Source organism: Dipodomys spectabilis, unplaced genomic scaffold, assembly GCF_019054845.1.
Source record: "Dipodomys spectabilis isolate Male_0828 unplaced genomic scaffold, ASM1905484v1 ptg000288l, whole genome shotgun sequence".
NCBI lineage: Eukaryota > Metazoa > Chordata > Mammalia > Rodentia > Heteromyidae > Dipodomys > Dipodomys spectabilis.
In genome coordinates this window covers 7439495-7464444 of record NW_024870965.1, presented here as the reverse complement: position 1 = coordinate 7464444, position 24950 = coordinate 7439495, and the positions used below count along the sequence as shown (strand labels likewise).

Below are 24950 nucleotides of genomic sequence, written 5' to 3'. Positions count from 1 at the left end.
TGTGTGTCCAAGTATATGGTAATAGTGCAATAAAAATAGTGTCACATGGGGGGGGAGGGGGGGAGGATTGGGTGGGGGATTGGGGGGGGGAGGCTGGGAAGGGATGTGAAGGGTAAACAAAGGAGGAGGCTGCAATGCTTGGTAAGAAATGTACGCATTATCCTGCCCATGTAATTGTAACCCCTCTGTACACACACACAAAAAAATAAAATGAAAAAAAAGTGTCACATTGAGCTTCATATCATAAAATCAACCAGTTTAGTCAGACTTTAACATCACCTTTTTGAGAGGAAGAGTCTGAATCCATTCCATGGAGTTGACATCAAAGATATCGACTGCATTTTCACTGTATACTGAGAGATAGGGTGCGTTGTAACCTAGGAAGGGCAAATGGGGAGGAGCCTGGTGGTTATGTGAATCTTGAAGACCGAAGCATTTTGAAAGGTCTATTCTATGTAAATGTAGAGTGGAATCTCACCCAAATCCTATCTTATTATCATATAAGAATATCAAAACATTTTTTCCTTGTATGCTGATCCTGGAGCCTGAACTCAGGACGTGGGTACTGTCCCTGACCTTTTTGCTCAATGCTAGCACTCTATCACATGAGCCATATTCTGACTTTATGGTGCTTAATTGGAGGTAAGAGGCTCACGGGGCTTTCCTGCTCAGGCTGGCTCTGAATTGTGATCCTCAGATCTCAGCTGCCTGAGTAGATAGAATTAACAGGTGTGAGCCCCCAGCACCCAGAAATCCAAACATTTTTGAAGAAAATAGAATATAATTCATAAAGGAAGAATTGACACACCATGTTGGCCGGGTTCCAGTGGCTCACGCCTGTAATCCTAGCTACTCAGGAGGCTGAGATCTGAGGACTGTAGTTTGAATCCAGTTTGGGCAGAAAGTACTGTAAGACTCTAATCTTCAATTAACACCCAAAGCTGGAAGTGAAGGGGTGGCTCAAGTGGTAGTGCACCAGCTATGAGGAAAAAAAAAGCTCAGGGACAGCACCACCCACATGAAGTTCAAGCCCCAGGACTGGCAAAACAAACAAATAAATAACAATGACTACATTTACTTGAAGTAGAAGTAAAAAGGAAGGAAGAGCAAAGATAAAGAATCTCCTGGGAGAGAGCAAGGAAGGGATGACATTGTTTAAAAAAAAAAAAAAAAGTAAGCGGGGTGCTGGTGGCTCACGCCTGTAATCCTAGCTACTCAGGAGGCTGAGATCTGAGGATCATGGTTCAGAGCCAGCCCGGGCAGGAAAGTCCATGAGACTCTTCTCTAATTAACTACCAGAAAACCAGAATTGGCGCTGTGGCTAAAGTGATCGAGCGCTGGTCTTGAGCTGAAGAGCTGAGGGACAGTACTGAGGCCCAGAGTTCAAGCCCCACAACTGACTTAACCCCCCCGCCCCCCAAAACAAAACAAAACAAAACAAAACAAAACAAAACGTACTCTCTACTTGACTTATATGACTGTAACCACCTCTGCACATCACCTTTATAATAACAGTTTATAAAAACCGTTGTTAAAGAAAGCAAGAATCTTACAACACGAGGAAGGATTTGCGGGCCACATCAACTCCTGCTGTCGGGATCTCCGCCCCTGGCAGTCGGTGTATATCCCAATGCTGTTAAAACACAGCAGGTATTCTTTACTGGAGATCTCAACCGCGCAGAGAGCATCCATTGGCTGGTGTGTTAGAAATGACAGTGTGTGGTCATTTGAATGAAGCAGACTGCAGGGCCCTCCGTCTCCATTCAAAGGATATCTGAGAAATCCTGACTGGAATCCCACACAGAGTTGTTCACTGAAGACTGCCATCCACTGGACAGTATATGGAACTTGAAGTTCCTTAAACTTTCTGTGGCGTGTCTTGCTCTGAGACAGCTCATAGCAGAGGACCTGCCTTTTCATGGCCACACACAGGCATGTCAGAGCCCCATGGCGCACTCTTCCAGCAGTTATAGTCTGACACCCTTTAGTTTCTGCCAGCTTATAAAAATCTGTCTCTCGCCCATCCAAAGCCGACATAGGAAAGAGCCGCACATGACGATTTCGTCCTGAGATCACAGCAACAAGCTGCTCGTTTGGAATGAGTTCAATCTGATGAATCTTCTTATTGTCACCAACTCTAATAATTTCTACACACAGAAATAACAAATCAAAGGCAAAATGGTTTCAAAGTGGTTATCCGCTGAGGTGTTTCAATTTTAGACAAAAGGATATGCATGCACTTACAATAAACACACACAGACATACATAGAAGAAAAAATTAGAAATCAAGAGGACAAAGAGAGCATTTCCCTCACTGGCTGTAGGCATTCATTTAGCACTGACCCCTGGAAGGCTAAGGCAGCGTTCTTGAGCAGGAGTAAGTCAGATCTTCCAGGAAAACATGTTTCCTGGCACTAAATTCTAGGGAATTTCACTTGGGGCTCCTGAAGCGTTTCTATGGCTAACAAACTAGCCAGATTTAAGTGACATTTTTTTTCTCATAATCTAACCTGAAAGAAAGATAGAACTTAGAATACTTTATTCATGAATACTAAACTAAATTGCTTTCCTCTTTATTTCACTCACCATCTAATTTCTCTCTAGGAGGGAATTTCAAACAAATGTAACCTATTTTAATAGCTGTTACATACTTATGAAACAATGGGAAAATCAAGTTGTATTTTATTTGTATTTTAGTGCAACCAAGTGTACTAGCCTTGGGTGAAAAAAGCTCAGGGATAGCACCCAAGCCCTGAGTTTAAGCCCTAGAGTAGGCATGAGTACATGCACATGTGTATGTGCACGAGCACATATCAAAAGAAATAAACGTTTACTGAATAACTGATTAAAAATGCAGAAATGCAATCTGGGTCACATAGCAACATGGTAAATTAAAATGCACAAGTAGATGATACAGTTAAAAGTTTTAGAACTTAGGTTATTTTATAGTTTTTTTTTTAAAAAATCACTTGATTTAGCAATCAAATTATGCCCAGAACATTTCAGTTATAGAATGACTCACACAAAATCCTGCTCTTTAACTTAATCTCAAGAATTTTCTAACATGACTTAAAATCGCTCTACCATAATTGGATTTTTTTCTTACCATCTTTGGTGACATGAACAACAAATAACCCTTCTTCATTTCCCAAAGCTATTCTTTCATGATCTGTGTAGGACACAAGATGGAAACATATTTAATAGTTAAAAAAAAAATCATGTAAAGCCAGCAGAATAAACCAAATAAGAAAAGTTGGTGGAAGAATAAAAATTTAAAAAATAGCCAGGCTCTGGTGGCTCATGCCTGTAATCCTAGCTACTCAGGAGGCTGAGATCTGAGGATCACGGTTCAAAGCCAGCCCAGGCATGAAAGTCCATGAGACTCTTATATCCAATAAACCACCAGAAAACAGGAAGTGGCACTGTGGCTCAAGTGGTAGAGCACTCACCTTGAGTGCCCAAGCCCAGAGTTCAAGCCCTATGACCAACCAAAAAAATAAAAAACAAAAAAACATCTAACAGCTTACACTATTAAGTTACATTTCAGATTAAAGTGATAAACATGTCAGGCCTTTTCAAACACAATAATTATTTTTAAAGAAATCTATTGTCAGGCACCAGTGGCTCACATCTGTAATCCTACCTACTCAGGAGGTTGAGATCTAAGGATTTTGATTTGAAGCCAGTCTGGACAGGAAAGTCCATGAAACTCTTACCTCAAATCAACCACCAAAAAGAAGAAAATGGAGCTATGACTCAAGTGCACAAGCCTGGGACAAAAAAGCTCAAGGACAGCAACCAGGCCCTGAGTGTAAGTCCCAGGATTCCAATACATGTCAAAAGCAGTAAATGTTTCCTAAGTAACTGATTAAGAACTTAGAAACCTCACTTGCTAGTGCCCCAAGTCCATTTCCTTGTGCTGCTTGCAGAGGGAAAGATAGCCAAAGGCTTTGAATAACACTCATTAAGCTTTTCAGTACTGATTGGCCAGTAACAAAGAACTGGATGTCAGAACTTAAACCTCTGTGTGCTGAAGCCACAATTTACTAATTCGAGCATTTTAAATGCCTCTTCACTGTGCTACGTGTGTGTGTGTGTGTGTGTGTGTGTGTCGTGCTTTTCAAGCTTCTTGAAAACCTGGGCAAGGTACTCAGTATTTATGTGTGACAGATGAAACTTACACTCTAACAAATTAATGTGTTCTAGTTCATACAAGTAGGAAATATTTAAATAGGTTAATTAATTAGTTTTAGCTCAGTTGCTTTCTCAGAAGAAAATATACTTGTAACTGTTTGCTGCTAAACAGGGACACAGAATGAACATGTACCAAGGTCTGGAATGCACCAGGCACTCTGTCAGGCCAGAGGGACTCCTAGACAAAGGCAGTTCCAACTCATAAGGCGGATCAGTGAACCATTATGACGGTATGAGAAATGTTCTAAATTCCCACCTATGATTGCAGCAGCCTGGGTTGTTTTGATGAGGGGGAGTGTGCTGTCATAGGCCTCTTTGGGAACATAGACAGAACGGTCTCTGAATTTATTTTTCTTCAAAATCTTGTGCAATTCACTGAGCACTCCCACCCACTTGCTCTTCTCATTCTCACTATCTGCCAGCAGCAGGATGGAACATTTGTTGTTAGATGCTGAGAGCTGGGAAGCTGTGACCTGCAACAATTCAACATTCACGGTGTTAGAAAACAGATCCTGAGTGCTAGTTCAGGTTATCCAAGTGGTTTAGCATCACCAAAACAATGTGCATTCGTTCAATGATACCTTCAGCAAAGTCTAGCCATTCCCTAGTTTTCATGACAAGGCAAAAAGGGATACCATTCAAAACGTTAGTGTTGTTTTAGCTTTCCAATTATAATAAGAACACTACATTAGCACCAGAACACAATCCCAAGAAATTACACATACTCTTTACAACTACTAAGCGCCAGTATGACCTCTCAGCACTTTTCTTTTCTTTCTTTTTTTTTTTTTTCTTTTTGCTTATGTGGTGCTGGGGAATCGAACCCAGGGTCTCAGGCATGCAAGGCATGCGCTCTACCACTGAGCCACCTTCCCAGCCCCTCAGCACTTTTCGAAGTGTTTACTCATCTAACTCCCTTAAGGTCTTCATCAGATAGGAACTGCTATCTTACATTCTCATCTAGTATATGAGAAAAGGGGATACTGGTAAAGAGTGCATAGAACATGGAGTCCCACACTGTGCAGCGGTCAGGAATGCTCATATATATTTACTTTGTTCCTTTACAACAATAGCTCCCACTATCATTAAGGAGTAGTCACAATCAGAACAGCTTTAAAATTTACATCGGAAGTCTCTGTCAAGCCTCAGAAACAAACGACATGGTTCCCCTCCCTCCTGGATGTGGAGGGAGGAGAGAGACTAATAGTATGAGAACTGAGATGAACCTAAGGTTTACTAATTTCCTTCAACAGAAGATGAGTAGACAAATGGTAATCAGGGCAGTCAGAAAAATAGAGAAGCTGAAAAAAATCTCTTCTGTATTAACTCACCATGCCAAGATTACATTTAGGTAAATAGCCTGTCCACAATTCCACTCTTATCAAGAAGTGGGTCTATTTCTCCTCCCCTTAAATCTTATGATTTCCTTTGAGCAACACACTACCTAAGGGACATGTTTGGGCCTAGTTCTTACAAAGCCTGGAAGCTATTTTAGCTCTCTTGAAGGAGCCAGTCAGACTTTCAGATAGTTAAAAGACCACAGAGAGGGTCCACAAAAGAAAACTGAGGGAGGTCCCCCCAGCTGACACCAAGACAGCAGATTAAAGAGTACAGTCATTTGGATTTTCTAGTACCAAATGAACTGAATGCAGCCACAGGTGTGACCTCAGCCCACACCTCAGTAATTGGGCAGCCAACCAGCAGACTGGTGAAGAATGCAAAAGCACTCTTGCCCTGAGCTACTAAGTCTTGAAATAGTTGTTACAAAGCAAAATAGCAGGATCACAATTTTTAAAATGAGTTTACAGAAACTTTTTTTAAACTCGAAAAACTTCACATTTATCCAATTGTCCTCAAAGGAGTATTTATCTAAAAACTAAACTGGGATTCAAAAATATGAGCTAACAGGAAAATATACTTTAGAAGTCACATATTTACACTTTCTACTGGCATTTCTTAACTTACACTTAGCACTAACTTTCTATATACTCAAGTACTAGGAGATATGGAATATATAAAGGAATGTAAGATCTGTTGTTTTTTTTTTTGGGTCCGGTCGTGGGGCCTGAACTCTGGGCCTGGGCGCTGTCCCTCAGCTCTTCAGCTCAAGGCTAGCGCTCTACCACTTGAACCACAGCGCCACTTCCGGCTTTTTTTTTTTTTTTTTTGCTTATATGGCACTGAGGAATCAAACCCAGGGCCTCAGGCTTGCAAGGCAAGCACTCTACCACTGAGCCACCTTTCCAGCCCCGTAAGATCTGTTTTATTCCCAGTACATTGATTTATCTGGAGAAGCAAAACATATTCTTTTTTTTTGGTCGGTCATGGGGCTTGAACTCTAGGCCTGGGCACTGTCCCTGAGCTCTTCAGCTCAAGGCGAGTGCTCTACCACTTGAGCCACACCACCACTTCCAGTTTTCTAGTGGTTTATTGGAGATAAGAGTCTCATGGACTTTCCCGCCTGGGCTGTCTTTGAACCACAATCCTCAGATCTCAGCCTCCTGAGTAGTTAGGATTATAGATGTAAGCCACCAGTGCCCGGTTGCAAAACATATTCTTACAAACAAAATAATTCAGCTAGTCACACCTGCAGTGCTACCTACTCAGAGGAGAGAGAGATTAGGAAGATGGTGATTTAAGACCAGCCTGGGCAGAAAGTTTTCAGGACTCCATCGCAAATGATCTCTGTCAAATGTGACAAATTTGTCAGCCTACTTATGTAGGAGAGGTTGAGATCCAAAGGACCCCAAGTTCTAGTACAGCCTAGAGGAAAAAGTTCATAAGCCTCTCACCTCAACAAAAAGGCTGGCATGTCAGAACACACCTGCCAGCCTAGTTATGGTGGGAAGTGCAAATAAGACAATCACAGTCCAGGCAAAAAGGGAGACCTCTCTCAAAAATAACCAGAACAAAAAAGGGGCTAGGGCTATGGCTCAAGCAACAGAGCACCTACCTACTCAGGGACCTGAGTTCAAATACCAGTACCACAGAAGAACAAAACCAAGCCAAAAACAATTTAAATTCTCAAATTATAACACATACTTACCCTAAATATACAGGGTATATCTTTTCGACTTGCATGAATCACATCAGAGGCCAGGACTGAACTCACAGAAAATTCTTCATCTCTGGAAAAAAAGGGTGAAACATCAGAAGTTGGGACAAGTGGCTGTGTGTGTGTGTGCACACGCGTGTGTGTGTGTGTGCACGCGTGTGTGCGCGCGCACGTGTGTGTGTGCACACGCGCGTGTGTGCGCGCGTGCGTGTGTGCACACGTGTGTGTGTGCGTGTGTGTGTGCGCACACGTGTGTGTGTGTGCGTGCGCGCACGTGTGTGTGTGCGCGTGCGCACGTGTGTGTGTGTGTGCGCGCGCGCACGTGTGTGTGTGCGTGTGTGTGCGCACGTGTGTGTGTGTGCGCGCGTGCGCGCACGCGCGTGTGTGTGTGTGCACGCGCGCGCGTGTGTGTGGTGTGTGCGCGCACGCGTGTGTGTGTGTGTGCACGCGCGTGCGTGTGTGTGTGTGCGCGTGCACGCACGTGTGTGTGTGTGCGTGTGTGTGCGTACGCGCGCGTGTGTGTGTGTGCACGCGCGCGTGCGCACGTGTGTGTGTGCGTGTGTCTGTGTGTGCGCGCGCACGTGTGTGTGTGTGCGCGTGCGCACGTGTGTGTGTGTGCGTGCGCACGTGTGTGTGCGCGCACGCCGCGCGCGCACGCGCGTGTGTGTGTGCACGCGCGCGCGTGTGTGTGGTGTGTGCGCGCACGCGTGTGTGTGTGTGCACGCGCGCGCGCGCGCGCGTGTGTGCGCGCACGTGTGTGTGTGTGTGTGTGCGCACGTGTGTGTGTGCGCGCACGCATGTGTGTGTGTGTGCGCGCGCACGCACGTGTGTGTGTGTGTGCGTGTGTGTGCGTACGCGCGCGTGTGTGTGTGTGCACGCGCGCGTGCGCACGTGTGTGTGCGCGCGCACGTGTGTGTGTGCGCGCGCACGCGTGTGTGTGTGTGTGTGTGCGGGCGCGTGCGCATATGTGGGTTCTAGTCCTAGGGCTTAGACTCAGGGCCTGAGCACTGACATTTGTTGGGAGCAGACTGTAAAGTTTAAAGGTCATCTTAACCCTGGTGCTACTTGAAGGCATGTACAAGGAGCTGGCTTACTTAAAAAACACCAGGTGCCCGGGATTGCTTTGCTATGTCTGCAGAGTTTGTTTTACTTTCTACCAGTTGACCTTGTCCTGTTTTTACTGCACTCTGTTTTTACTGAAATTTTCCTTGTTTTTCTGGACTACTGTAACCTTATGTTACCGCTTGACTTCTAATAGTATATATTAGGGAAAGTTAAAAATAAACGCTGCTTCAGTCTTGAGCTGCAGACCTCCTGACCCCATCCTTTGTCTTATGTCTTTATTCTTCTGCATCCTCGCCCCCTAAATCAGGATTCCCTTTCATTGCCGGTAGGCTCCCGCAGACCGTGAGCTTTTTTGCTCAAGGCTATTGCACCACCACTTGAGATACAGCTCCACTTCAGGCTTTTTGCTGGTTAATTGGAGATAGGAATCTCATGGACTTTTCCACCTAGGATGGCTTCAAACCATGATCTTCAGATCTTAGCCACCTAGTAGATAAGATTACAGGCATGAGGGGCTGGGAAGGTGGCTCAGTGGTAGAGCACTTCCCTTGCATGCATGAGGCCCTGGGTTCGATTCCTCAGCACCACATAAGCAAAAAGAAAAAACCCGAAAGTGGCGCTGTGGCTCAAGTGGAAGAGCGCTAGCCTTGTGCTGAAGAGCTGAGGGGCAGCACTCAGGCCAGAGTTCGGGCCCCACGACCAGACCTCCCCGCCCCCCCCCCCCAAAAAAAAAAAAAAGATTACAGGCATGAGCCACTGATGCCTGGCCATGCATGTGCGTTTGTGTGTGGTTTTACTCATGCAACTAAACAGCACATGGGAAGAAATCCTCATAACTTAATTGCTTAAAACACCCAAATTAAATGTTAAAAAATTGTTTTCCCCTACAGTAATAGATCTTAAGTGACTTACCACTTAAAACAATGAACAATAAACAGTTGGCACATCATACATGTGACAGAAATAATCACTGGCTAGCCCAAAGAAGCAAGGGCTGAAGAACTCCATGTAGAACTGAGACTTGAACTCCACTGCAAAGTGGAGCCTCTTCTCTTCCCAAATAAACCAGACATGTGCTCAAGCCTGCTCATCTGACCTTCTCTTGTCCTTGCAACGTCTCAAACAGACTTCCTATGTGTAACTTATTCTCCATAACTTTTTTACTTTTGGTACTGGTATCTTCATTCCCTCAGTCTTAAAGACATCCTTGTCTTATCTTGGATCCTTCTCTCTCCTTCACTTTCATTTTTCTAAGGGACAGAGGTCTCACTGTTGCCAGGTTGGTCTTAGAGACTCTTGGGCCTTTTCACCTTCCCGCCTTTTAAAATGCTCAGTCCCTTAGCCAGTTTTCCCTCTGCCAGGTTTCCTGGCTGTGTTTCTGGCACGGATCCTTTCATATTCTGTATTTGGTGGGAGGATAACATGGTTGGCCTGCAGGTGTGAAACAGCAGTGTGGGCATGGGCATGAGTGTGAGTTCTGAGTGATGGGTGGTCATTTCTGAACTGAAGGCATGAGGAGTTGTCTCTGCAGAGGTGGCAGCTGATGCTGTGGGAGGGAGGGAGACTTCTCTGGGACAGCCCTGGAGTTAGAAGGAAAGGAGGGCACTCCCAGGGATGGGGAACAATCTGGAAAATGAAAATCGAAGAGAAAAATCGAAGAGATTCTGACTCAAACGGCTCCTGTTTTCAGTATGTTTTCCGAGAGCTTGCCTGAGCTTCACTTCCCTTCCTCGCACTGAACCATTCTACCCGACTTTTGATGATGATCTGAAGAGTACCCAAACCCACATATCAGCTTGTCCAAAGCTACTCCTTACTTCCTGCTACTTATGAGGTTATAGTAGAAAACCAACACAGAGCTAGATTACATACAAGAAAGTTCAAAAGCATTCTTGTCCTATGCCCAGCAACTCACAGTGCCTCCCAGGCTTACCTCATGTCGATCACCTGACTGATGACCACGCTGGGTTGAGAGGCTTTTCCTTCAGCGATATCATACAGAAAGAGTTTGAAATCACAGACCACAGCCAGAGCTCTCTGCCATCCTTTCTTCACTCCCGCTGGCTTAGGGATCTTAGTTTTGTGACAGACAAAGACACAATTCAAATGAGAATGTCACAGGAGCCTCTTTAGTCCCTGAGGCAATGTAGGGGAAAACCTCAAGGTAATGTATCCAAGTTCGAAGTCCAGTACACTGGGTAGTGAAGCAGCAGGTGGGACACAATCACTAACGAGGGAAAAGCGGTAACATGCTCTTCAAATACTGAAGGACTTGGCCTCTGACTGAAAGGTTCAAGGTACCAATTGAACCCTAATAATTCATTAAAATATTATCTATGTTTTTTTTTCTAAATAGCATGAGGAAAATTTGATATGATGAAAGTCAGCTCACATTATAAATATTACCCAAAACACCAAGACTGTGTCTTGATATTCTCTCCTCTTATCCACATTTCACCTCTTGAGCAAGGCCAGTGGCCAAAATTTCTTTAAGGCAATTTCAGTATCTGTTCACTACAAGACAGGGAACATACAGAGATGTATGCATTGTTTTAGAATTTATTTCCAAGTAAAGGGTAATTACTTTGGATGAAATAAGATTATTTAGTTGAATTTTATTCATCTGACTTTCTATCAAGTAGGATGCTCATAAAAGCAACTCAGAGGGACTCAATTCTCCTTATTCTCCATGATACTCACCCTGACGTGGCCTTCATAGGCTGTTCCCACTCCTTTTTGTGGATCTATGCCCAGGGGACCTTTTGTCTGCTCAGGAGGAACTGGACAGGCAGTTGGAGCTTTGTTTACACAAGTTATGTGACATGAGAAGCCACATACTTTTGGAAGAAAAAAGATACGTTCACTGAGAATTCATTTTAACAACAACAACAGAATTCACTTCATACACAGTGCTATTCTAGATGAATTTTTTTTAATTTTAATTTTATATTTGGCCAGTCATGGGGCTTGAACTCAGGGCCTCGGCACTTTCCCTGAGGTTTTCTACTCAAGGTTAGTTCTCTACCACTTAGAGCTTCACTTCTGGTTTTCTGATGGCTACCTGGAGATTAAGAGTCTAGTGGACTTTCCTGCCCAGGCTGGCTTAACTATGATCCTCAGATCTCAGCCTCCTGAGTAGCTAGGATTACAGGCATGAGCCACCAGCACCCGGTCCTTATTTTCTTTTGAACAACTGGGAAACATTTGGGAAACTGATTCACTGCTTACCAGTAAGAATCTCAATAACAAGTGACGAAAAATCTTTAACAATTTTGTAGCATTAGTTTTCTGTTAACATTAGGGATCAAAGTGAGAAGCAAATGAGTAACGACTATCTAACCTTGAAAAATAATTCCTAATGAAGGACCTTCAGGAGTTCACTAGCTCTTTACCCTATAGTAGTTTGGATCTACCAGAAACTTTCCTTGAGAGTCACTGGTAAACATTAAACTTCTGATACCTTTGCCACATCTGGCAAGTTTTTTAAAATTAAAATTTTAATGATTAGAAAGAGCTAAACAGCATAATTTTGGAGTTATAACCTTCTATAATTCTTTTTTTTTTTTTTTTGTTGGTCATGGGGCTTGAACTCTGGGCCTGGGCGCTGTCCCTCAGCTCTTCAGCTCAAGGCGAGCGCTCTACCACTTGAGCTACAGCGCCACTTCCGGTTTTCTAGTGGTTTATTGGAGATAGGAGTCTCACGGTCTTTTCTGCCCGGGCTGGCTTTGAACCTCGATTCTCAGATCTCAGCCTCCTGAGTAGCTAGGATTACAGGCATGAGCCACCGGCGCCCGGCCCTTCTATAATTCTTAAATTAGGTATAGAACAGAGTTAATTTCATTGGACATTTGAAGAATGTTTCTGAGACAAGGAGGAGAGATACAATTATTATCCCCATGGCGCACATGCCTTGCTCAGGGCCAGAGCTCAGAAGCAGCAGTGCCAGGGTTCAAACCCCATGAGTGCAGTTCTGAGTCTGCATGTCTTCCTACCAGTACTACTGCATAATCCCTCTATTTGGTTCACATGGTAAGCTTGAGATTCTAATGAAAGTCAGGTTTTATTGACACTTGGGTTGATGAAAAATTAAAGGTTAAAATATTTAAAACAAAAAGGCTTGTTGGCAGGATTTAAGATTATAATCCCCACTACAAAGCTGGCTCCTGCACAAACACTGGGAAAATAAGAGGAACCAAAGGCGCTGAGAACGCATCCACATCCAGTGCTCACTGCACAACCAGCAGGGAGGCAGTATGGTGTAATACTGAAAAAAGCTATCCAAACGTCTTCATTCACCTTCCTTTCGGTTGGCATCAGAGTTTGGAACCGGGCGTCTGCACCTGCATGCTTGTTTCACCCACTTGCTCTGCTGTGTTCTGAAGCCACACTTCTAACCTTGAATTCATTTTTAAATGAGATGTCTAATAAATTATAACCTGTTATACTGGTAAATAAAAGTTTCACCTCCAAGGGCAGTGAAAATGACAAAAATGTGCTCATATATTGTATCTAATTCCAAGCAACTAGGAAGAAATAAAAATGGCAGAATGTAACCACATTACCACAACATTTACAAAAACCTGTCATACAAAGGCTAGAGACAGTCTAATGTCCCCATGACTTAAGATAAGCATCAAAAATCTGAAAAAAAAAATAGGGAAGAAGATAAAATGGCTTTAAAAGAGCTAAAAAAACATCCTGCTATGAGCTGGGCATCAGTGGTTCATGCCTACAATCCTAGCCACTCAGGAGGCTGATAGCTAAAGATGAAGGTTCAGAGCCAGCCCGGGCAGAAAGGCCTTGAGACTAACCAGCAAAAGAGCCAGTCTGGAGGTGTGGGTCAAGTGGTAGCGGACCAGCTGTGATTAAAAAATTGCTAAACAAGCATGCAAGGTCCTGAGTTGAAGCCCCACTGCCCCCCCCCCCCACTCCTACCATGGAGTTAGGTGGTTGTCTAAGATTCTTTCTGATAAGCAAATTATAAAGACATTCAAGAACTAGCTAAGGATCAACATGAGATAAAACTAGACACCTACACAAATTCTTTCTCTGGTTTCAGCTATACTCTCCTGGTCCTTGATAGTGGCTACTTCCTTTGAGGTTATTCTGCTGTCTTGCCATCTATACTCTCCAAGGCTCAGTCCTTGTCTTCACCCTTCTCAAACCTGTGCTCTCTAGACAAGGCTACTTCTATCCAGGATTTCACTCCTGGCCAGACCAGATAGATACATGCATGTATCTAATGAGATAGCAGAATCTGGATTTTCTACTTTAGCTGTGAGAACTAATCACACATAAAATGCATTTACTATAGATGCTACTATTAATTTACTCTTTTTTCAAAGTAGTTAATACACACCAGATGCAAATACTAAGGGAGAACAAGCATCTGATGGGATGACAACATTCCCTTTTTAGTCCCTTCCAATACAAGAGCTAACAAATGGAAACTAGTATTAGAATTTGAATCAGCAGCTATTTTCTTATTTTTCATGTTGGACCTATAAATAACAGATTAGCTGGTTTTGTAGTGGCAAATCTCGTTTGATAAACTAACAAATAATATATCCCAACATAGTGTTGATTATTTTCCTTTTTAGAGGTCCTAGGAAACAAAATGGTGCCCAAACAAATATTCCTTGTTTTTAGTTTCAATAATCCTTGATCTTTTCTCTCTTTCTCCAGAATGTGAGTTCTTTGAGGCTCCTCTCTCTCTCTCTCGTCTCTCTTGCACATTTACCACTGTACCCCAGACCAAGCATGCACCATAAACACAAGACATGTGAATCAATGAATAGACAGACTAAATCTCTGCTGTTGACACTAGGAGTCAACTGTCTTTTGAGATAAAGTGGCAGATATTGATAATTTTGTCTCCTTTATAATACTACTTAAAAAATAAACAGGTCCAAGGATAATTTTCATGTTTTCTGTTTCAGATGCTAATGGCTTAGGGGACCACAGATTCACCCAAATAATAAAACAAAGATGAATGAAGTCTACACCTCCTTTGAAAAGTGTTTCTAGGGAGCAACAGTCTAGCTTCTCCAACATTCAACAGACATGTTAGCAGGGTGCTCAGTTTATTAATTCTTGTTCTCCAGATAAAAGCAATGGCAAAGAAAACAAGCTACATTTTGTTGTGTTTGAAAGGATCACAAATGAGGCAACAAATGTTAGGAAGACCAAGCAAGTTGCTTCTTCTTCCTTTCTGTCCTTACCTTCACACGCACAGCCTTGTCTCATCAAACCCACCATCAAAGAGGTGCACTGATGGCACTTGGTGGGTGTTGTGAAAGACTTCACAAAAAACTGATGAGTCTTGCGCTGTAAAACAAATTGACATAAGAAAAGATATATAATATTAGTCCTAGGCCACACCGCATTACAGGATGTTTTTTCTTTTCTTTTTGGTGCTAGAGACCAATCCAGGGTGCTATACTTGCTAGGCAGGTGCTTTACCACTGAGCCCTAGAATGTACTTCTTTAATAGAAGCATTTCCATTTTTTCACAACATCTTATACTCTATGCCCTTTAATATGTTTATTTGGCAACACCGAGATGAACTATGCTAAAATGATTTAAGCTAAATGATAATTCCTTTTGAATATCATTGGTAAAGAATATAAACTGTAGCTTTTTGGGTCTTGCTTCAGAGAACAGCCAGAAGAGAAGAAAAGGAACAAAAATCTGGGAAGTCTAAGTGAAGACCTAAATTTTTACACGTGGTAATTTTGAATCAATGAGAATTAGTGATAGCCTTGAAATTCAAAGAAGTGGCTAGAAAAAGTTCTCTTCTACTCCAATTTCACATGTGACTTCAAGGTACATGTCAAAGAAAGTATTTTATGAGCTCGGACCTCATGCTTCCTTCCTCTGCTACTTGAGCCAGGTCCCTAGCCTTCTCAGATTTATTCTCTGATAGGCTCACACTTTTTTTGTCTGGGTTCACCTTGGACTGCAGTCTTCCTTGTCTCCTACATAGCTGGGATTACAAGCGTACACTATATCTGGCTTGTTGAGATAGGGTCTTGCTAGTTTTTTGCCTGGGCTGTCCTCAAACTTGGGAGAACTCTGTCTCCCAAATACCTGGAATTACAGGCATGAGCTACCAGGCCTGGCCTACTTTGCTTTATTGTCTATTTTTCCTTTTTTTTGCACTGGATTTTATTTTTGAAATTTTATTGTACAGGTGATGTACAGAGGGGCTATAATTACACAAGTAAGGTAATGAGTACATTTCTTTTTGGACAATGTCAACCCCCTCCCCCCCTCATTTTCTCCCATTCCTGCCACCCAAGTTGTAAAGTTCATTTCCAAAACAGTGTCTAATGAGTATCACTGTTGTATTGGTTCACCCTTTGTCCCACTGTTTCTGTGATTCTCCTTTCCTTCCCCAAATCAGGTAAACTTACGTACAAGACAAAGGATACCAAAATAAGTAACAATGACAACAGGAAATAAACCAAAGGAAAAAAGAAAGAAAAAATAAATAACTGCAAACAGCACACTAAAAAGAAACCTCGTTTCCATTTCTTGGAGTCATTTTGATAAGCATCACTTTGTATGTTCATATGCACATAGCTACTGAGCTATTGTGATCCTCTACCAAGAATATCCTAGACACATTCTAGTTATTACAAATGAGGGAAACCATGCAGCCTGTGTTTCTTTGGGTCTGGCTTGCTTTTGCTTAATGAATTTTTTCCAAGTCTTTCCATTTCCTTATGAATGGGTGATGTCATTCTTTCTGATGGAAGCACAGAATTCCACTGTGTATATATACCACGTTTTCTTGATCCAGTCATCTCCTGAGAGGCAACTTGGGTTGGTTCCTTATCTTATCTATGGTAAATAATGCTGCAATGAACATGATTGTGCTGATTTTCATTACACTTTTTGCTTTAAGCCAGGCTAGAGACTCTGGGAGAATTAGCTACATGTAAGACTGAGACAGCCCTGACGGAGGTTGGTGCAAGCCTATCAACACCAACATCAACGGCCTACCCTGGAAAGAAACATCAGCCCAGTGGAAACTTCTACAACCCACTAATCACAGCTACATGAGACTCCAAGGAAAAATCTCCAGGTGGACTCTACCCAAATTTAGCTTATAAATGGTGAGCCTGTGGAAAGACTTGAGACAATTGAACACATAGTTATGTTTGCCTTCTCTTTTTTCATTCCTGTGTTCTTCCAATTAATATGGAACTACAGATTTTACAGTTCTGTAGGGTGAAGAGTTGTAACTTTTTATTTACTAATCTATAATCTTTCCAACTTATGACCCATATTTATGTTAACTTCCTTACTGAATTAGCAATATCTATTTGGAATATTACAAACATATGTAATGGCATATAATGCCAGACACTGTTCTGAGTTATTTACAAATATTAAATGTTTAAAACTCAAAAAACTATTAATACCTCCCCCTCCTTTCTTCTTTACAGTTCTGAGGATTGAACTTAAAGCCACTAGCATTCTAGACAAGCACTCTATCTCTTGAGCACTACCCTTAGCCTTTTCAGTTATTTTTATTTATTTATTTCTGGTTTAGAGTCTTACTAACTATGCCCAGGATGCTGCTGAAATCATGATCCCCGGCCTCTAACTCCACAGAAGATGCATGTGTCATTTCCTCATTTCTTGATGAGGAAATGGAAGTGGAGAAAAGAAGTAACACGCTCCAGTACACCAAGCTACTCTGAACCCATACTCTCTCTCCACACTAGACAAGAGCACCAGCATGATCACCTGGCCTCACTGCACTCAATCCCACGTGTTGCATTTGAGATTTATTCTAGACTATTTTGAACATATATTCCTTTTTTAATTTGTTGTGTATGTATGTGTGCAGTCTTTGCTTTTAGACGCCACAGTCACATCCTCTAAGGTATCTATTCAACTCTCCCAGATCTCTCATAGTGACCTCTTGCCTTTCTATCTCTTCTTGAAAAAACATTTCTCATAAGAGATCTGTTGTTGTTTGGCTAATATTGGGGTTTGAACTCAGGGCTTCAAGCTTACCAGACAGGTACTCTACTACTTGAACCATTCCTCTAGCCTGCTCTAAGAGTATTTATAGAAGACTTTTATATAGCAAATCTTCTAAGTTCTTGTCCATCTAAAAGTATTTTTCAACTTGATCTTATATTTAAACAGTAGTACTACTGGTTCAAATTTTTAGATTCTTTTTCTTTAGTACTTTGAACATGCTTGTCAATTTTCTTCCATTGTTTGTGAGGCTTTTCATCTTTAATTTGGGAAAATATTTAGGTCAGTATTTCTTGAACTGGTTTTTGATGTTCTTTGAAAGCATTTCTAACTTTTTCCACATAAACATTGTACTCTGCCTCACATATCCATATTTTAAGAGTATTTATTATATTTAAGTTCATATTCTATCAGGCTTCATATTTTCGCTTTACTTTGGCATAAGCTTATTTGGTTTATTCTCCTTCTTTAATACCAGTGGAATTTTTATATACATATACATTTGTTTTTTAGATCCACTGACATTTTTACTGTGGTTTCTCCAAGGCTTTATGTTTTGGAGAAGCAGATTATTTCATTTTTCTAGTATCTAGAGTACACTTGTAGGAACTTGGAATATTCAACCCTTAAGTCTTTGTGTCACCCTCATTCTGAATAGAGTGGAAAAACTTTTCCTAAACATTTCTTCCTCCAAGGTTTCTTCTGTCAGGGGCTTCTACTTGCAGCCTTCCTCAGGCACCAGTACGGACATGCAGCAGAGGGGGCAACATTCCTTCCTTTAACATACTTCAAAATACAAAACTTAAGGATCAGTGACCACTGTTCCTACCTTTCTCACTGGTGACTGGCTCCATGCATACAGAATTTTCTTTCTGCACCTTTATTTGTAGCTTGGAAGAAATTATTATCAAAACTCACAGCAAATAGACAAAGCAAAGGAAATTCACTCTCTCTCTCCCCCCTCTGCTGGACAGAATACATTACAGTTTCAACTAGATTAAATACCTTAGGTGGAAAGCCAGTTGAACCAGGACATCCCTTTTTCCTTAAGGTTGGTGTATGGACTGGAAGTGGAGCTGAGTCTGCAGTCTGAACCCAGGGGCAAAAAAAGAGTAAATGTCATGGAATGCTCCATTTATTTTATAACTAGAAAGAAACCAAAGTAAATAAAACCAAACCAAATATCAGTAAGGTGACTAGTTCTACTAGCTAATCTTACTAAAGGTCTTATAGTATTGGTGGCTGAATTTTAGCCTGCAATGGTGATAAAGTATCTGTTCAATTTTTAAACTGTTTTAATAGAAATTTTAAAAATAATTTGGAATAAACAACCAGAATAAGTCATAGCATGCTGCCTACATAAAAACGAGTATTTTAATTTTCATTCATCTGTATTTTCCATGTTGATTTTAAGGCATTTTAAAAAATACTTCTAAGATTTTTTAAAATGGAAATTAACTGAAAATTTCAGTAGATTAGTGGGATTTTTGTGCAGAAACTTTTTTTTTTTTTTTGGGTCGGTCATGGGGCTTGAACTCTGGGCCTGGGCGCTGTCCCCCAGCTCTTCAGCTCAAGGCTAGCACTCTACCACTTGAGCCACAGCGCCACTTCCTGCAGAAATTTTTAAATAAGGGAGTCAAATTTTAATGTTATTGGGATACTGAACTTAATACAAGTTTAGTAATAACATATACTGGTATGAAAAAGTTTTATGTTGTGGAGTGCTATGTAAGATTTTATTTATTAAAAAAAATCACTGATTTTTTTAATGTTACTGTGTTTAGGTTAGCAAAATATTTTTAAAAAGATGAACCATATCTTCTTTTTCTGATGTTTAACAAGCAACAAAACTAAAACACTAACCCTGCATAAAGTTACAGAATATTTTAAAATACTGAAAGAAGAAATGGATGGTATTTCTTTGCCTTTGTTGCTATATAGCCTCTCAAAATAGAGTGTCCTCCACAGTCTTGAAATGGGATTCAGTTTCCTGCGGATTGTGTGCCAGGCTTTAATTTTATCTTTACTTTTAAACAGCCTGAAGTTTTGAGCCCAACCTAGAATTTAACATTTGAAAGGATAAATAGGACAGGTATGTCAGGAACACTAAAAATCCACATAAAATTAAAAAAAAATCATGATGAAACAGAATTGTAATCAGAATTTTATAGCAAGTCCAAGAAAAGTTACCAAAAATTAAAAGAATCAAACAAAGGCGCTAGACAATAAAATTTATAAAAACCAGCAACGCCTAGTAAGAAATCTATTAAAAAGGATCCCATTAATCAAGACAGCACAAAATTTAAGACACCTAGGAACAAATTCAGCAAACAGATGAAATACACTGAAAGCAATCAAAGGATGTAAGAAAATAACTAGGTAAGATGCACACAATGGAAACAGAAATGCCCACTACACGATAATGTCAAGTTTTCCTCAAATCTTTAAATTCAAAACAATACCACTCATAGAATTTGGTAAACTGTTTTAAAATGTAACATGGAAAACGGATAGTTCAAGAAATAAAAAGAGTGAGTGTGTGGGATGACTTACCACACCAAGTATGAAGAATAATTTTAGGGCTACAGTTAAGTAAGACAATGTGATAGCTGCAGAAATAAGCAAAAGCACATGGACAACAGCAGAGAACACCAATGGCCCAGGCATGTAAAGCAGAGTTAGACCTGCAAACCAGAGGTTTTTCATGCAGGAAAAGGATTAGACTGCTATTTCTCATGAGTCCTAATGATGAATTTCCATTTGACTAAAGTCCTAAACACAAAAAATAAAAATTTCTCAATTGCTGTAAAGGAAAGAACTGCTTTAAAAAGACATGAAAAGCAGGAGTCATAAAGGAAAGATCGATAAACCTGACTACTTCCAAATGAAGTTTTGCAGGACAGAAAATGAACCACGCATAAAAATTTAAAAGAAGCCACAGATTGGAAGAAAATATTTGCAATGAATATTGAGAGACAGAAAGAATTAGTACCCAGAATATGTAAAGAACATCTTCACAACAACAGGAAAAAAAAGTTGGAGAAAGGACATGAACAGGCAGATAAGCAATATCCAACAAACATACAAAAGATGACAAATAACATTAGAAACAGAGAAATTCAGGTTCAAACAAAAAGCATCACTTCTTAGGACAAAAGTGTATCAAGTCTGGGTAGGATGTGGGGAAAGGGGAACTCTCACAACTGCTGGTGGACATGAGAATGGTCCTGGCACTGGGGAAAACACTGGCAAGACCTGGCAGAAGGTCAAAGTTTAAGTATCATACAGCACAGGATTTCCACTTCTAAGTAGAAATGGAAACCAATCTCTGCACCTTTGCAAAAGCAGAACGGCCTTGAAATGTTTACTTGAGCACTACTTGTAGTAATGAAAACTTGGAAGCAAGCAGAGAACAGCTAAGCTGTGGCATAACCATACACTTCAACACTGCAAAGCAGTTCTGATGAAGCATGTGCACCCATACTGTGGGATGAAGTCTCAAAACTTATTTCGAAGCAAAAACAGTCACAGCAGGATGCAGGAAACAATGCAAACTCCAAATATAATGTGACAAGCATTGCTTCGTGTGGGATACAAATGCTATAAACATGTAAAAGCATGAAGGGAAGATGTGCACCAGCCTCAGGATATCTAGATGTGTCTGTAAAAGAAGAAAACAGAATGGGGGGGGCGCGGGGGAGTTTGAAAATAATCTGAAAAACAGGGCAAATACATTTTATTTGTTAAATCGGGAAGTGATAGTTACATGAGCTTATAATGTTTGAAATATTTTTTCATTAAAAATGGCATTAACCTTTAATAGCAAAAACAATTCTGACTACGACAATGAGCTCTCATGAACTACGCCCATCTGAGGGCTGGGCCACAGGCCAGAGCCTGACCACAGCTCAGGCTCCACTCCAGACAGCTCCCAGGGGCTTCAGCAACAGGGGAAGCCGGCTCTGGAGTCACGGGCAGGAGTGCAGGACCGCTCCTGAGCTGCCACGCTGAGCCATGGCCACACCTACATCTCCAGGTGGATGGCACAAGCTTGAAGCATACCATCTTCCTCTGACTTGTGCAGGCAATGGTCTCTGCTCAGAAAACGGGTCAAATGGTTGTTTAAAGTCATTGACTGGCATGAATTGTAGACATAACAACTTCTGTAATTAAAAGTCATGATTTATTGAGTTGGGTGAATGTTTGTGGTTGATTTCTCACTTAGAATGGCAAATTTATTTTTAAGCTGTGCTTATGATGTAACAGAGTAGTTATACTATGACTTCTTAAGTAGATTAGAAGAATTAAAACAGGAGAATGACATCTGCACAGCCATGTGCCTATTGAGATTCTACCACTGATATTTCTAAAATTTACATAAACCTACCCTTTGTTCACACATAATTAAAATAAAGATTGCCTTTACAGTTAATTTCTTTGAGTCATGGGAGCTAGTTTTTTACTTTTTTTTAAAACCCAATCCATATTATCAGTTAAGTGTAATGACCTCCAAATACTGTAACTTATATTCTAAACTGCATTTAATAAGACCAAATTTCACTTTTTCCCTCTCTTCATTTCCCTTTTTCCTGACATAATGTAAAGTCGGAGAGCAGGCTGCTCCAGTGAGGCACCTTAACTGGCTCAGCTTCACTAGATGTGGAAGGAGATGTGGACCGTGACTGGACGTGAAACTGGAGGCTCGAGTTCCGTACATAAGTGTTCTCAACGGGATCAGTCTAGGAAAATAAGTCAGGAAAAACAAAATCCCAAAAAATCACTTTGAAACAACATGCAGGCACAATTGTGACATAAGAAAGAGGAGAGCAAATGAGTCTGAATATTCATGTCAGGGATTTGTCATTGCACAAAAGCCCCACTAGCTTCAAGGTAAACAGGAGTTTAAGCTAACAACAGTAACTGAAGGCTTCCTCCCAATGTTTGCTGTTCATCTCCTGGCTGGAGCCCTGTTCTTCACTGCATGTCATTTACTTGTATCTCAACTGGAACTTCAGTATTTCACAAAACAAATCATGTAGGTTAAATACAAAATGCATGTGTGTGTATATGTATGTGTGGTATGTGTGTGTGAGAGAAAGAGAATGAGAGCAAGGGAGCGAGGGAGCAAGGGGAACGAGAGAGAGAGAGAGAGAGAGAGAGAGAGATTAGATATAATCTCTGTCCTTGCTAACACCCTGGACAAAAATTAAATTTGGTCTTTTACTAGCTGTTAACTAAAAGTAAAAAGAAACTAATATCAGCTTTGTGCTTGTCACTGAAGTCAATCCATGGTCAATCAGCGGTGGAAATGTTAGCTCTTATCTTCATTTACACTCTTGTAAACCAAGTACTTTTGGAAACAGCAAATGCTTTGAACTAAAACTTCCCATATGAGGTCTTATGAAGCATGTTCACTGACTATCTGCCCACTTTGGCAATTTAAAAAATTCCTATGATTGAGTTTAACCAAAGGAAATTTGAAGAGGTCAAGGAACTTGTTTGAACAATGCTCTAATCAAAGATTACCAAGTGATAAAAAGAGCATCAGATTAAGGATTTTAACAACACGACAACAATGTGTCATTAGAAGTGCGCTGCTGACAGATTCAGCTGCAGTCAGGAACGCTGTCTTGACAAAGCAGGATTATTAGAAAGTCACACGTGAAATTAAGTGAACAAGCTTTTAAATTTTCAGGTTGAATGATCAATGACTGGGAATGTAAGTATTTGAAATGGAAAGGATTTGATAAAGTTTTCCATTTCTAATAGAAAGCTTTCTGGCTCTCTTTAGAGCACAAGATAACTGAAAAGAACAAATTATTTTTTCAAAATGAGGACATTTGCTCCTGGACAATTAAATTCAAATGCTGTTTCAGATTTGTGCGACGTCACTCATATCGAACAGATCACTTCTGTTTAATATGGACAGTTTTCACAATCTGGCAAACACTGGAGTAGCTGACCCTCTTTAGTGCCTCCCTATAGCCACCCAGGGTGGTGGGCATGGTGCGCATGCCAGCAATCCACAAGGCAAGGCTTTCGTGGGGCCAACCAACACAGATGCCATCAAGCCTTATGCTTTCGGGTAAGCCCAACAGATGCAAGCAGCAGCTGTTCACCAGCTGCTCGGAAAGTATTCAGTGCTAGAAAATGCAGCTCACCCGGCAGGTACCAGCTGTGTTTGTATGACATGGATGGCTCACCACAGTCCACCTGGGGTAACTGGTGAAGGTGGAGAGCCAGGCCTGAGCCTCACTTCCTGGCTGCACATTCAGCACTGGGTTCTGGCAGGGCCATCTCCACCGCAGAGGCACTCAGAACTACTGAGCTTCGAGGCCAGTTACACCATCTCCTGTCCTGACTGAACTTTGACCAGGAAGAGGACAGTACAAAGGTAAAATGGGATTCAAGACTAATTTTGTCCTGATCAAAATCTGATTCTTGAACAGCCAGAAAGGAGGCAAGCTGCTTAAATGATTAATTTAATAAAGCAGAAGTGTTTTTAATTTTCTAAAGTTCTCCTGCTAAGAGTCCAGGGTGGTAGGAACAGGGTCAGTTAAAATGGCATCAAAAGGCAAAGCCATATTGACTGGGACTCAATCATCTCACCAACAGCTGTCAGTACTAGGACTGTATCTGGCTAGGTAGGCACTCTACCACTTGAGCCACACCTCAAGCCCTTTCTTGTTTTATTTTTGAGATGGAGTCCTGTTAACTTTTCCCTAACAGTTCTTTTTTTTTTTTTTGGTCAGTTGTGGGGCTTGAACTTGGGGCCTGGGCACTGTCCCTCAGCTCTTCAGCTCAAGGCTAGCGCTCTACCACTTGAGCCACAGCACCACTTCTGGTTTTCTAGTGATTAATTGGAGATAAGAGTCTCATGGACTTTCCTGCCAGGCTGGCTTTGAACCATGATCCTCAGTTCTCAGCCTCCTGAGAAGCTAGGATTACAGGCATGAGCTACCAGCACCTGGCTATAAAAAAGTATTTTGACATGGCATTAAGTGAGCAAATTAAAAAGTTGAACTATATCATTTTCAATGTTACCTAATCTTTGAAGGAAAAAAACCATGAAAATATAATCGAAAAACTGGGAGTGAGGAAAGGGATGACACTGTCCAAAAAGAAATGTACTCTTTATCTGACTTATGTTAGTAACTGTAGCCCCTCTGTGCATCACCTTTATAATAACAATAAGAAAAAAAAAACATTAGCATTAATTCTAATATATATAGATAGAGATATAAAATTGGAATTTAAAAACTACTTCTTTGCTTTCAAAAGTACATTTCTCACAAAGGAGCAAGGTTTTGTAAAAAAGATGAGTAAAGTCATCAAACTTAAAACATTTTAGGTTTTCTGAAACTTTCTACTAATAGCTAATGACATTAACAGATTGCAATATTTTATTTCCTTTATGGATTATTGCCAATATAAGTAATCTCTCAAATGTGGCTTAACAGTACAAATGAGAAAAACTGCAATGTCACATATTTTCTTTATCCAGGTTTTAATTATCACCCACAGGACTGTGTTTTCAAGATGTTATGAATTTTAAATGCTTGAATAATCAAATGCTTGTCATGTATTTGTGATTCTAACCATTAAAAAGCAATTAGCTGGGGATGTTGGCTCATGCCT

At 41.0% G+C, this 24950-nt stretch overlaps 1 protein-coding gene across 5 annotated transcripts in view; it reads right to left on the bottom strand.

Moving 5' to 3' along the window:
* The window catches only part of Cdc42bpa (CDC42 binding protein kinase alpha), a 195290-nt gene that overhangs the window by 22889 nt on the left and 147451 nt on the right, over nt 1-24950 (bottom strand). For all 5 annotated transcript variants that reach the window (XM_042701156.1, XM_042701152.1, XM_042701153.1 and 2 more), the window contains 9 exons: nt 18318-18401; nt 14536-14641; nt 11015-11151; nt 10248-10387; nt 7241-7322; nt 4451-4667; nt 3107-3169; nt 1554-2147; nt 280-377 (listed from right to left, as the gene is read on the bottom strand). In XM_042701156.1, coding sequence (XP_042557090.1) covers nt 280-377; nt 1554-2147; nt 3107-3169; nt 4451-4667; nt 7241-7322; nt 10248-10387; nt 11015-11151; nt 14536-14641; nt 18318-18401 — 1521 coding nt within the window. The remainder of the gene's footprint in view (nt 1-279; nt 378-1553; nt 2148-3106; nt 3170-4450; nt 4668-7240; nt 7323-10247; nt 10388-11014; nt 11152-14535; nt 14642-18317; nt 18402-24950) is intronic.